The sequence below is a fragment of the Acanthopagrus latus genome, chromosome 11 (genome assembly GCF_904848185.1).
Source record: "Acanthopagrus latus isolate v.2019 chromosome 11, fAcaLat1.1, whole genome shotgun sequence".
Lineage (NCBI taxonomy): Eukaryota > Metazoa > Chordata > Actinopteri > Spariformes > Sparidae > Acanthopagrus > Acanthopagrus latus.
This window is the reverse complement of record NC_051049.1, coordinates 5,743,626-5,758,553: the sequence shown is the minus strand read 5'-3', so window position 1 is coordinate 5,758,553 and position 14,928 is coordinate 5,743,626. Positions and strand designations below refer to the sequence as shown.

The window sequence follows — 14,928 nt, the reverse complement described above, 5'->3', positions numbered from 1 at the left end:
TTCATTATCTAAATAAGACCAAAATTACAATACAAAAACTAAAAATGAATGAAAACAAGCTCTTGGGGGGACTGATCACGTCTTTTCACTCAAACATGAAGCGCTTTATAATCTTGTTTTGCACAAAAAAAAAGGAGCTCACACAATTTCAGATTTGCGCTGCACTCAAAACACGATTTGCCTAAAACAATGACTTCAGGTATTTTAGTTCTGTGTTGATTTTCCATCTAATTCTGTGACATAAGTTACATGTAAATCATCACATTTAATGCAGTAATTTCATCTACATCAGTCCACATGTATAAATTAAGTAAATGGATGTGCAGTGTTGGGCAGTAATGCATTACTCAGATATATAATAACTTTTCCCAGTAATAAGTAATTACAGTTTCAAAATCAGTAATAACACTACAGTTACTGTATTGAGTAACTGCAGCCTGAGGCCTCTGCTGCCTGTGTCAGACCTCTACAGGCAGCATGAACGCCGGCTGAACAACAGAAAGTGGATTTCAGAGCAGGGCGTGGTTCTGGAGGGACTTTACCATCTAAAGAAGCTCGTTGCTGGGGAGGTTTCATCATGGAGGGGATGTTACCAACATCAAAGTAATACAGTAATATAACAAGTGATGTAACTACTTTTGATAACAAGTGATGTGTAAAGTCATTTAATACTTTTTAACAGAGTTACAAACCAATAACCAGTTTGAACTGCTTTGATTTGATGTCGAATTTGTGAATATTAAACACTTGAAAACACATTATGCTCCTGTTAAAGTTCAGGTAATAATTGAATGTTAAAAATTAATAACAGATCCACTGTCACACAAAGAGCGAGCAAATTCAAATGTACAAAACAAACTTCTAGTGAAATGGTGACTGAAACATCTGAGAGAAGTTCTCTAGGAGGTATTTTAGCACATCTCTGCCCTCTACAGGTAACTCTCAGAACCACACTCTGCAGCCCAGCGGTGCAGCAGGGTGTCCTTAAAGGCACAACACGCAGGATTTGTCAGCAGCTGTTTGAAAACACTCCATGTGAAAATCGAAGCAGGCAGATCTGGACTGAGTCGTCCTCCCACGTTGTCAGATACGTGTTTCGGTTGGCCGCAAGCCAGCGACCTCAGAATGAGACTCAACACTCAGCGATTGTCCTCCACACCCGGAAGAAGATTAAGATCTTAACAGAGGGATTTCTACAACAAGTCCTTTGTATTCTTGTGGTTTAAAGATGGCGATTTAAAGACCATGATTTATTATAATAATTTGTCACAGGTGTCATGACAACAATGATGGCTCAGTGTCAGTAAGGTGTGGCAGTGACTCGACCTGACAAAACTGTGTGAAATGCGGTCGATGGTGTTATTGATGGCACCTGTGTGACAAGTCAAATAAAGACTGTGGGGATTTCTGAATGTCTGAAGTTGTATTTCAAGTACTGATGTTGTCATCGTATATCCATTTGAAGAATTCCAGCTTTTAAAATGTCTCTAAACAGCTTAATATTTTGTTGTTAGTTGTGTCCTTATATTATTCCAAATGATTCCAACGAGTTTGTTTGGCAGCCTGTGGATTAGACTGAGGATGGAAGTCTGTGAATGTGACCGAAACGCAACGTAAATAAACTAAAACACCTCGTCCATGGATGTTTGTGCTGCGCCACGTCGGATAGATTTTCATCAGCGATCAGCAGTTGTTCAATGGTTTGTTCATTTGACTGCAGGATCATTCATGTTTATTCACGTGACTATTCCTGTCGCCCCAAACCGCCAGATTACTCTACTGAACATTACCTGTAAGATAGTGAGCAGTGACCTTGAGAATCCAGCTCTCTGTCTTCTTTTCCCCTCTCCTCTCTGCAATGTTACGTTCATGAAGTAAAGTACATTTTTCCTCGACAGTAAACATTACAAACAGAGTGACCTCTCGGCTCTCCTCTCGTTGGTAAAACACTCAGAATCTGATCTGACGTTGGGTGTTTATTCCTCCAGGAGGTCTGAACTCTCTCTACCTCCCACTCTTTTCTTGGTAAACGTCTTTTGTTTTGTTGTGCTGTAAGACAGTCTGTGCTGCCTCTTGTGTTTACTGGAACAGAGTGATGGGAGGTTGTGTTTTGACTGTTGCTCTCTGGCCATGTTCAGTTTCCCCAGATGTCCAGTGAGCTTCAACCATCAGGTCGTCAGCTTCAGCAACAAAACGTAAACCCTCTTCAAGCATGACATTTGGACGACCGTGGCCAGATTAGATAAAATTTTGATTTTTGATTCATAATTTGTCATTTATTCAAGCAAAAATGGCAGAAATTCACTGGTGCTAGCGTCTTCTTTCCTGTAATAGTAACCTCAGAGTCTTTGATTTTTTGACCGTTGGTCCATTTGAATAACTTTTCGGAATCTATTTGCATATTTTAATTCGGGCTTCCTGGAATAACGATGGCTATAGATGATGTTTTATCCCCTGAACAATCAACTCATTATTAGAGAGAGTAACAGATGTATCAGTGATGAAAATAATGGCCAGTCGCTGCCTTACGGTGCTTCTACCTTGTTCTACAGAAGGTTTTCTAAATGGTGATTACCTGCTACACAAATCGTCTATTATGGGTGTGTGTGTGTGTGTGTGTGTGTGTGTGTGTGTGTGTGTGTGTGTGTGTGTGTGTGTGTGTAAATTAATTTACAAAAACAGTTAAAGAAACATTATGCTCATTTTCAAGTTTTTTCTACCGTGTGACTCTGTGATGTCAAAGGCGGGACTACTGATGAGGCGTTCAGGAGCAGGGTTTTCTGATGATTTTGGCCTTTTTAACTTTAAAGATCTCAAGAATTTACAGTTCATAAAACACTGAAGGAACGTAAAAACACAAACAGCATACAGGAGGTCCTCTGAGATTTTAAAGCTAGATTTTGACACAGGGTCTTTACACAAGACAAGGCCTCAAGATGGGGGATGGTCAGTGTTACCTCAGTGGTTTACATTTAAGACAAATTTGCCATTAATCAAATTGTTAACACCCAGGTGACTGGAACAGCTGTGGATGTTGAGGTCCTCTGGGGACTCTTGGCAGTTGCCCGCCAGAACTAGTTTGAAAAAAAGGAAGTTGAATCGAGGTCACTCTCATTTTTGAAACATGCGAAGGAGGAACCGGGCCGTCGTTACTAATTACTGATATAACAGCTTCTTGTGTCTGCCAGAGGTTTGGCTGACATAACGGTGAAGCCATGTTTTTCATCATGGACCATTAGTCATTTATTTCCTCAAAATCCATCATTATTTTTGTCTGATTTATCTAGTGATTAAAAGTTAGACTGCTCTTTTAAAGCTATATGGTGTGATCAGTCTGAAACTCATTGGACTACTTGTTATTCAACATTTTTCGTAATTGTTTACCACAGAATGACATCGTATGTAACACCAGGTATTGTTCTATTGTTATTTCTTGTAAGTTCCTTCTACAAAAGTGACCGCAAGTTTGTCATGGATGACTCATTTTATTACTTTTTAACATTCCCTCAACTTCCCAAAAGTTTGACCAGTAAATCCCCTTCAGGTCATGTATGCATTGTGCTGTGGAGATACACATCGGCTGCTCCTCGGTGCTCTAACTGAGCGAACTAGCTAACGGCAGCTACAGTTCGCAGCAGCAGCACTTAGCATTAACTCTACGTCTATGAGAGAGGTGGCCGATTCTTACGTATTGCCCCTTTAATTTTTAGGAGGTAAAATGAGACATATTTATTTACAGAAAAAAGAAAAGAAGCAGGACAAACAGAAAACACTTGTGTGATATATTATATATCTCAGTTCAGAGAGCAAAAACAACATGATTTCAGTTACTCCACCCGGATCTGTGTTGTATGTGTGATGGGGTGGTAACAGTAGCAAGGATCATCCTCCATCTTTGTAAAAACATACTGACATCGCTCCACTCACGATAAGAAAAGGTGTGGCACTCAGCAGAAAGTTGCTAACCTTTGTCACCCTGTAATCATCAAACGAGTAACAAGTTTATGAGTGTTTGCTCAGTGTGGGAGCACTGAGATGATACCATCACAGTGGATGTCCAAGAAATGAGTCATTACAACTGGTGAATTATCCTTTTTAAAGGTCAATACTGGAACAGAGGACGTTGACAAGGTTTCATCGCTCCCAGTCACAAGTCAGCGATACTCTTCAACCTGTCATCTGCACGGCCGGACACGGAGGGTTCACCGGCAGGATCGAGTTACCGAACCAGAGAGTCAACTATCATCAGCTTTAAGTGACTGTTTTAAAGAACAGCCTGGCTTATCGTGTTCGATATACGTTCCTGTGTCTCATGTTATCTTAGTTTATCCTCAGTCTGGTCCATAAATATCCGCTATCAGTCAGCAATCCATTGACTTTATTGCAGTCAAACATTAACCATTACTCTACTTTAATTTTCCAACCGCAACCAAGAGCTTTTCCTAATTTATTTAATCTGAACTCTTTTGCTTTCTTTGATTTAATCTCTTGGCCACTGCATTGGTTTTATGGTCAAACAATAAAATAAACTGCAATTAGAGAGCAGATTAGAGATAACTGTAGCTGTAAAAAAAAAAAAAAAAAGAAAAAAAAAGGAACTACTTGAGTAAAGTACAAGTATGCCTACCTGTACTTAAAGGAACAGTTCATCCAGAACTGACAGTTCAGTCTTTATCTACTCAGCCCCGCGTCGATGGAAAGTTTTGTAGTCCATGAACCATTTTCTAACTTAAGTAGATGGGGATGCGTTTTGAATTTTAAAAACACAACTTAGAAAAAAAAAAGAAATTACTACATTACTAATGCTACATTCGGCTCATTTGGCATAATCCATGTCTAGGGAAGCCCAAAAATTACAAATTGATTTAAATAGACTTTATTTAAACCCTTTTTAAATGTGCATTATGTAGTTCTGGGGCACAATTCACAAATCAGAGGAGACAGATCTTCATTGACTGAATAAAAAAACTGTCTTCATTTTCAACACTGAATAAACTGAATCATTAAGTATACTAATTTACTTTGTTTATATTTGGCGGTCACCTCTCTATCTTTCAACAGTGTTCTGGGGACATGATATTTTTGGAGTTTTTATTATTACCTTATTACTTCTCCAAAAACAACATAGTGTCCCTTTAATGCCAAAATCTTCCCTGTAGCTTCTAGGCTAAAAGTTTTTTTCCCCAGTCTACATCAGAGCTACAATGTTCGGTTCTGAAGCTCCAGAAATGAGGAATCTTCCCCCGAGTCTTCATCGGCGTGGGGATGAAAACAAATAATAACTGAATCTTTCCATTTTGTGTGAACTGTCCCTTTAAGTAGTCTCTAATACTTCAGCAAATGTATTTAATCAATTTTCACCATTGATGAAAACTAATTGATAGAGGTTTGAATTAAAGATAAAACACGTACCAGCGTCAGAGAGATCACCAAAATAATAATTTGACCTATTTAGATTTAAAAATCAATTGATTAATTAACGATTAACATTAATAAATACATTAAAGTGGTGAATTACAGTAAATACCCAGCAAGTATAGCTCACCTGTGCTTGATTAAACGGTCTGCACTTGTATAAAAATAAATAAAAACACATAAAAAAAGACAAAACGTGCAGTCGGTAAGACCCGCAGAGACCCCCGATCACTCCGCAGCAGCAGGCTGCAGTACACACCGCTGTGCGCGTGAAGGCCGTGACGCGGCACCCATGAGGCGGAAAAGGAAGCGAAGAAGAAGAAGAAGAAGAAGCAGCAGCAGCAGCAGCAGCAGAAGAGAAGAAGAAGAGACGAAGAGAAGAAGAAGAAGAAGAAGAAGAAGAAGAAGAAGAAGAGAGGCCAACGTCCTGTTCAGTAGTTAGCTTCTGCTCAGTTGACTCCCGAGTTTCACGGCTATGATTGACAGAGTCAGCAGAGGTTTACACGGGCATGTCCGCACACTCGCTCGGTTGTTATCGTAACAGAAAGATCTGCAGCATGGCGAGCGGAGAAAGAGCCCCGGGTTCTCACAGAAGAACAAGAGCGCCATGTATCGGATTATTGAGGATGTTATTTATTGCTTTTATTCAAACGACGCGGGCCAATAATCAAGGTTTGTAACTTAGCTGGCTACGTTAGCTAGCGCTAACTTCCGTAGACATTTCTACGAAGTGTGCGGTTGAGGTTACCTCTGCGGGCCAACTTTATCACAGCTAGCCTGCTACCCCGCTAACATTACTGCTAAAATGTAGTGTTTTTGTTTTTTTTTGTTTTTGTTTTCTCTTTTGCCATTGACAAGATTTCATGGGGGGGCTAAAAACATAGCGTCAGTTGGTAATGAATGTGTTGCCTTTAGTTAGCTCTGTGTGGCCTTTTAACGTTACTAGCTCCGTGTGTAGCTTGTTATGTTGTCATTCCTTCCATATAAGGCTAAGTTAGGCTAACACACAACCCAACAAACATACAAAATAGTACAAGGCAGAGGCGGAAGGGCAGCTTGTTAGCATCACGGCTAGTACTAATGTTAGCTGACATCATCTGCTGTGTGATCTTAATGCATTGGAATGAAGAGATAAGTCAGATTGCAAATGTATAAATGGCACCACTGCATTCATGTCGCTGGCAGGGCACCTAACTCTACTTCCTCATACTGGGCTCGATAAAGGAAATGTTTGAATCAGTCAGGTGACTGTAAACGTGGCTGTGAGTTATGGTTTTTTAAGGTCCCAGCTGAGCAGCGATCGGTCCCGCTGGTCAAATGACAGCCGCATGTTATTTCTCCAGCGGACTGAAGTGTCCAGCTGTCAGATCCACTGATCTTGTTCAGGTCACAGTGATAAGTCTACCAGTGGGGAGCGGACAGCTGCAGTCCACGTCCAGGATAAGCCGTGCCAACTCTGAAACGTGTCTGTCGCCGATAAATTGTTTACATGGGCTCCGAGAAACTTGCAACACGATCCAGGCGTTTGTCTCCCAAGAAGTGCACTTGAACGGATTAATTGGCAAACATTGTGAAGTCACTTCAGTTCCTAAGTCAACACTGCGAGCTCAGCAAACTGAATCAGTGTGAATAAGATCACTGCTATGTGTGCTTCACTTGCTTCAGCTATCTGTACAGATTGACACAGGCCCACGCCAGGAGCAGTGGCTTGTGAATTGTGATCAAGGAGAGAAATGATCGAACCCTCCAGCTTCCTTTGCTTTCAGTTTGACAATCGCAGAGAAACTCAGAGTTGTATTTGGTGATCAGAGGTGACAAATAGGCCGGCTGTTAATTCATGCTTCAGACAGATTTAGCTAAGAGCATATGAATTTTGTCCTGTTTGTTGTGTTGATTAGTTCATTCATGAATCGTTGTTTTCATTATCAGATAATTGTGAATGGAGGTGGTTAATAACTTGAAAAGCTGTCTCTGTCACTGATGTACAGTCCCATGTTGGTTTCCTGTTTCATTTTGAATCGCCTACACCTGTCATCGTGGCTGAAGGCTCGGCTTGCACATTGTATCCCTCACAAAACCAAGTTAATTGTGTGTAAATACTACAGACTCCAAACTAAAAACCGAAATCCTTTATGATGACCTACTTGACATTCTTTGATTGTTATTCACTAACTGAAAAAAAGTTTCCTGACAAAATGTTTTGATGATTACTAGGATAAAATTGTGAATTGCAGTCATGTTAGACAGGATAATCATAATATGAAAATTTCATATCATGTCATGCTTAATGCTGTATGATCAGAGAAATAATGCTTCTGACTTAAAGATGCAATATGTAAGAACTGACTGTTGAATTAATACTCGAATCAAAACAAAAACTGGACAAAAACAAACAACTATCTCTGCATCACAGTGCAGAGACCTCATAATGTCAAAACTACTATTTATTTAAAAGCTGTTGATAATTTTAGTTTTTTAACAACTAAAAATCTTACATATTGCCCATTTAAAGGTCCAGTTTGTAAGATATTTGATCGTTATTGAGTTTCATTCCAGACTCGTCCTCTTCTGATGTTTTCGGTTGGTGGCCGGTCTGGTCTTCCAACCCCAAAGTCTGTATTAAATATCTTACAAATTGAGCCTTTTTTCAATTTCACTTTATGTAGACTTCATTCAGTCCAGTGTAACTGTCAGCATGGCTTCCCTCTGTTTAATCTTAAATGTTCCACTGAGGTACAGTAGGAAAAGTTATTCTAAAAGAGGACACGGAAAAATTCAGACCAGAATCTCTTCCACAGTTCGGATGTTAGCTAGACGTACTCACTGAATGTCAGGGGTGAAATCTGTGAAGGAAACGAGACAGACTTGTTGAAGTGATTAGATCACCTGTGTGCGCTGTGGCATTTTAACCTCAAACACACTTCACAGCCACAGTGAGATGGTTGTTAAATAAATGCAGCAGTTTAGTTTGTCAGTTCAACATACCAACAGGGTCCTGTGCTGACAGTGTGAGCTGTGAACACGATCTGCGAGGGCCGATCTCGCCGCACAAGCTGTGGGATTTGGTGGTGTCAGGTGAAAAGCCTGTCAGTAGAGTGAAAGCGTAACAGTGCTGAGTTGGAGTTTAGGCTCTCAAAGCTTGTAGATTCATGCTTTGAGTGAGTAACTTGACAGTTAAAGCATGAAACATGCGATCCTTAAAATCCTGTTTGATAATAGTGCGATTACAAAGGAATGCTCCGATCATCTAGCACAAAATTATAGAACATGAGTGTGTACTTTTGAGAGCTCTGTGGTCTGACACCTAACATCCTCAACCAGCCAAGTGTGTCATGCGTTCATGGTGACTGATGATATCTTTCCTCTCTTGGTACACTGTGGATTACACACCAGACTTTCGCACGGTGTAGAGCAGGATGTGAACTCTGATCTCAGCCCCGATCTGTCTCTTGTCTGCCCTGAAGTTACAAGAAATTGAAGTTTTAGTCTGGAGTTATCTTTACCAGTCATAAAACTCTGTGGTTCAGGAAGATATGATGTCTGCCAGGGGAGACTTTAGAGATTTGGGAGGTGGAGTTAAAGGTGCTATGTGTTAGAATCAACCACCTGTCAGGTAAATATGCAAAACAAATAAGGAGGCAATATATATTACTAGTGTAACCACTAATTGCTGCTAACTGTAGCTGCTATTAGCTAGTTAGCTCAGTCAGCTTTGTAGCTGACTTTGAGGGGGAGTGTTACACTGCTAGCACAGGAGCTTTAGACTGGGACGGGACAGAGCTAGCTGGTTAGCACACCAACTTCTGCAACACAATACACAGATTATCATTAGGTCCAACTACACTCTTTACATATTTCACCCTTTTAAATGTCAAAACTTTGAGGCTGCTGAACTTTTTGATGCTTGTGATCATACTCATGAGTTCCTGTCATTTTTTTTTTTTTTTTTTGCAGCATTCATTCAGTCGGACACAATTCTAGAAGTTTTACATTTTGATGAGGGAAGACTTTTACAGGTATGTGCTACTATGTTATTTCCTCTTTGTTGCTGTCATTAAAATATGACTTCTACCTGTTGATTGACCTCTGAATGTAATAATGTACTGTCTATTTAAATCACATTTAAATAAAACCTTGCGTCTTTGTTCATTTTGCAGGCGGAGTCTGACATTGATTTTAGTTTATATCATCAACAAAGGTAAGTTTTCTCTTTTTCACTTCCACTCACTTAACCTCAACCCTGACCCTTTGCACCATGAACACCAAACAAAGGCATGTTTGCAGAGTTAAATGCCGTTATATCTGTGTGGCTATAGCCAGGTTAGCAGGGGTTGTTATCCTGCATCTACTGCGTTAATCATTTACCGCACCTGGATTGCATTCCTTTTGTGGAAGTGGATGTCCAATTATTTTTATTGCGCCACTGAAGACGGTATATACATTATCTTGTGGTGTCGACGCTCGTTTTCATTTATAACAAAAGATAAAGTTATATGCATGTAAATGAACCAACACAAGCTGATATGAAAGATACAGAGTCATATTTTGAGATTTGAACAGTCACATTCGACCAGAAAACCTCTACAACATGAGCTTTCTTACACACGATTTAAAGGTCTTTTTTAAACTATATTTCAAATAATATACATGTAATTCATGTATTGATACATGATTGATTCTTTCCAAATATTCAGAGAAAGTGACAGCTTGAGTTTACCCAAAACTAGCCCAAGATGTGCTGTTGTGTAGATATCAAAGACGGTAGCAAAGCAACACAGTGCATTAAATCAGCACGAGAAAAGCATCAGATAAGTTGAACCACCGTGTTTACTACACATCTTTAGTCACAGTTTCAGCTGAAAATGACATCAGTAATAAACTGATCCCACATGTCTGTGCACTACAAGTCAACCACCAGTCGTTTACGCTGAAGTGTCTCCTCTTGTTAGACAAACTTCACAGTGATTTGGTTTATATAGCTTGAGGAGGTGTTGAACTGAATTGACACGGCAGAACAGCAGCAGAACACTATCATGCTCCCAGCTTTAACATGACCAGCAGCCACAGAGTAGAAGAGAACAGAGATGCTGCTAAAACTGCACTGTACACTCATATGCACCAACAACCCCCCCACCCAGCCACCCACCCAGCTCTCTGAAACATGTGCTGTCGGCGACTTGAGTGGCCGGGAAGACCTCTCGGTCTGTCACCTGTCATTAGACCAGACCGCAGTGCGCCTCTCTGCTGCAACAGCTACTTAGCCGAGTGAACCATGAAGCTAATGTGTCACTCTGTGGCCACACTGATGAAGCAGATGATTGTCAATACATTAGCATCGTTGTTTCAAGGGATTTGACTGATGCTGATTATAAGTAATCCAGAAGAGTTATAACCAATAGATTTGAGGAAGACATTTTAATCAGAAGAGAAAGATCTGTGTTGAAGAATTTAAAAAGAAAAAGAGAGAACAATGCCTAGATAAAGTTAATAAACAAACTTTGTTTTCATGACTGAATAAACAACCTGGCTTTAAAGGACTACACGGATTTATACTGTTTTACTGTTTATATGTGGCGGACCCTGCCACCTTCCTAGCTTCAAACAGTGGACCATATTTTCCTCTGAGAACAGCTTATTTATTCAGTTATGTAAGTTGCTGTGAATTGCTGAAAAAGTATTTCCATTTTCTGTTACTTCATACTCCCGCTCCTCTACATTTATTTCTTAACTTTAGTAACTTACCTTGCAGTTTCAAATTATTCACTGTTGATTGGCTATTACTTGTAGAGATGCAGACAGTCAGATAGTGTTGTGGGCGGACGGCAGACTGGTGACAACAGACAGAGAAATAATGCTGCAGCCGAGCCAAAGCAGCACATTTTTGAATTTGTTTCACTGGCAATTGGACACAGAACACAGATAACAGTAATTGGAAAATTACTAAATCAGTCCATCCCTTGTTGTTTAAGCTGGCGAGGGAAGCAAGTCTACCAGCAGCTTGTATGTTTTTCCACCATTTTGGGTTAATTTTGAGCTCTGCTGGCAGGAGAATGATTTGGGGAAGTTGTAGTTTGCTTTCTAGTGTCAGTCACAGGCAGACATCACACTCTTATATCCTGGCGTGAACTATAGTTTTTGTGCAAGCACACCACAAAGAGTCCCATAAGTTGGCTGCACATCGCAGAGATTTCGGAGGACTTAAGTATGTGACCAACAGGTAGAACAGCTCCAACAAGTAACTACTGTTTACAAGATAGTACACTTGTAAAAGTCAGTGTTTTGGTGTCACAGCGTCTACATAGCATCAGCACTCCGTTCTGACATTACACATGTGTGTTTTGTCTCGGTGCAGCAGACGGCGAGCCTTTACTATTTGTACACTATGTACAAATCCATAAAAGGGTTATCTTGCACGGGCATAGCGTGGCCACTCCCCTGAGTTGGGGGGGGGGGGGGAGTGTATTTTGCTGTTTGTGTTGATTCAGGTTTTTTGAATTTTGAACTTCCCCTTTTTTCTGTTTGTGTGTGTGTGTGTGTGTGTGTGTGTGGTGTCTGCTGTTAATTATTATCTCCCCTCTGTTTGCTAGCAGGCTCTTCTTTTGTAAAGCCAACATGCAGCGGTCACTTTCACAGCAATTTTAAAATGCTTTTCACAGTTCCTGTTTTTTTTTTTTTTTTAAACGCACTCGCCTGAAGAAGTAGCCTGCGACAGGACATATGTAGACCCGAGGCCAAGAGGCACGGCCTCTCAGCATGATCTCCGCCGGCTACTCCAATTACACACCGACATTCAACACATTAGCTCTGAAGCGGCGAGCGACAGGCCACACAGAATTCACAGCCAGGATCCATTTGAATGCTTAATCCCACAAGAATTTTGTCAGTAGTTGTTATATTAATGAGAGAGGCGAGGACAGGCTGGTAGATGACAGATTATCTAGGAGGAACAGTGCACAGTTGTGGCTCTGTGTGGATTACTGTGCGCCTCAGGGGATGGAAATCCATCCCGTCTCCAGCCGGCTCTGCTATTGGAGCTCGCTGCTGCAGCCATTGTCTGCCCCCGTACGCGTAGGCTCGGTAGTAAATAGGTGTAATTGATCTCTGGTAAATTGTGTGACTCCAGGGTGATGTTAGACTGATTATAGGTGAGAGATGTGTTAGTGGGTGGTGTGTGTGGCACCATCACTGCAGTTCTGATGCAAAAGATAGAAGAATAAAACTTGTAATATCTTTGTGGCCAGCTGCGACGGTTCTATACATTCTTGATAAAATGAGCACGATTCATTCAGGCTTTTTTTAAACCATCAGACATCATCAAGCATTGCTCATGTACCACCTGTGTCACTGATGAGCTTCTCTTTCCATGAGATTTAAATAGTGGCTCTTATTACATACTTCTGTTGTGTGTCAGCGCCACCAATGAGGAGCTGCTTCTCTTTAGGGACGGCTTTGTCTGTTGTTAAGATATTGTATGTACACCTGTTGTGAAACAGGTTTGGTGAGTTATGCCTGTGTGCTACAACAAGGCGGGTGCAGCCGATGTTCATGAGTTGTCGCCTTTGTGCGAGAGAGACACGGTGCGCTGTGAGGGCGACGAGTAGAACTGCATTTCATTATTTTTTTTTCTCCATATTAATGGATTTTCATTGAGATTTTCAGTATGGAAACAGTGCCCTGCTGCTGGGAGTGGTCCCCTGGCTATCTTAATCTAGTGTTAGGAAAGCCCGGCCACAGAGGCTGTGGTGTCTGCGCTTGTGTGTTTAGCCTCTCATTTGTTTGAAATGCACACAAGCATGGATACTATTTTTCCTATTCTGCTGCTGCTGCTGCTGCCACTCTCACATCTTCCTGTCTGTTGCAGCACGTCCCCGCACCGTGGGAACTGCCGACCTATACGCTTCGAACCCCCAATGTTGGACTTTCACGAACAGTGAGTGTTTATGTTCTCACGTTAATTTATTGTTTTGTTTTAATAGAATCTGTGTATTTATCACACGTCACATTGTTTCAACTAGAAGAGACATCCAACTCGTAATAGTGTAATAGAAACTTGTTTCTGATAAGATTTTAGACATTTTCAACCCAGTGGACTTTTGCTTAGTCAGTAAATATTATATGTTATATAAAACTTGAGGGTGTCTGAGGTGGTCAACAACAAGCGGAGGGACACTGAGGAAGCTTTTAAAGCACGTAACAAAACCAAATTAGTTATCGCGGGGCCAGCACCTGAGCTTCACCTCGTCCAAATTTCATAGATCACATTCCACTTTGACAGGAGGTGCACACCCATGTTGTATTGCTCGGCTCCGAGCGTAGCCTACCTCACCGCGACGCAGTGTTAAGCAAACAATTCAGAAGCTCTTCAGAGTAGCAGCGTACCCCGCCACCTAGTCACAGCGAGAGACCCAGCTGTGTCCTACTTCCTCAATAAAAACAGTCCACTTATCAGCTGTGGATGTTTGAAGGGCATGAAAATGAGAATTTGAGAAATTCTCACCCCACCTCTAATACAGCAGAAACAACATAGGGATTAGATTATGACTGCACAAGAAGTTAACATGATGGACACGTTTATATCTGCATTACTTGTGTTTGGAGGAACCATATAGGACTCTGTATCCACTTTATTCAGCTGTCATACAAGGACTTTCCTAAGGTCTACTCATTTGACTAAGAGGGATTCAGTCTTTCTTCCGACTGACGAGGCGTTTTAGGAGCAGTGTTTTCAGTGGGAGAGAGGAGCTTCAGTTGGTGCAGACTTTGACCTATTAAACTTACTATATAAAACAATAAAGGAAAGAAAAAAGAATAAAAGGTCTCTTTGAAATGTGTCACCAAACTTGTTCACAATGTTCAAATTTCATGTTATTGTCAGAACTATGTTAGTTTCTTTTTTGAATATTCAATCCATATGATCTTCTACAATTACTTTTCAGTCTCTTTTCATTTACTTGCCCTTACAAAGGCTTCTTTCCTTCTCTTACAGGCCCGTTGGGATGCCAAAAATGGAGAAAGTTTATTTACATAATCCTAGCTCAGAACAAATTAGTTTGATATCAATATCGGCAACAACAGCACATTTTCACGCATCCTTTTTCCAGAATAGGGTGAGTACACATCGCTTTACAATCACTGTGTGTATGATTTATTTGTGAGTTGTCACAACACATCTAATACTTATCTCATAAGTTATATGTAACCTTGGGTTTATGAGGTTATCCTTTTGAGGTTCCCTTTATCTTTACTCACGTGGCTGCATGTTGATCACACCATGTAATTTGATCATCATGCTCCACGAGGCTTTTTTTCAAACATTAACCAGCGTGATAAGCTCGCATATGCATTGCAAACAAGAGACACCGATCCGGAAACACAGTGTCTCTCAGGTGCCATCATTAAATCTGACTAGTCAGAAACCCTCTCGAGGCTTCAGCAGCAAACAGCAGCGCACAGACGCTGACAACAAAGTAGGAAGTCCCCATGCAAATGACACGTGTCATTTAAACATGCGAC

General features: G+C 40.8%; 1 protein-coding gene across 2 annotated transcripts in view; it reads left to right on the top strand.

Annotated features, from left to right (window-relative positions):
• Positions 1–5,747: 5,747 nt before the first annotated feature.
• The window catches only part of tmem131 (transmembrane protein 131), a 31,935-nt gene continuing 22,754 nt past the window's right edge, over positions 5,748–14,928 (top strand). For both annotated transcript variants that reach the window (XM_037113567.1, XM_037113566.1), the window contains exons 1-5: positions 5,748–6,087; positions 9,370–9,431; positions 9,573–9,613; positions 13,277–13,345; positions 14,402–14,522. In XM_037113567.1, the coding sequence (XP_036969462.1) occupies positions 5,925–6,087; positions 9,370–9,431; positions 9,573–9,613; positions 13,277–13,345; positions 14,402–14,522 (456 nt within the window). In that variant the 5' untranslated portion in view covers positions 5,748–5,924. The remainder of the gene's footprint in view (positions 6,088–9,369; positions 9,432–9,572; positions 9,614–13,276; positions 13,346–14,401; positions 14,523–14,928) is intronic.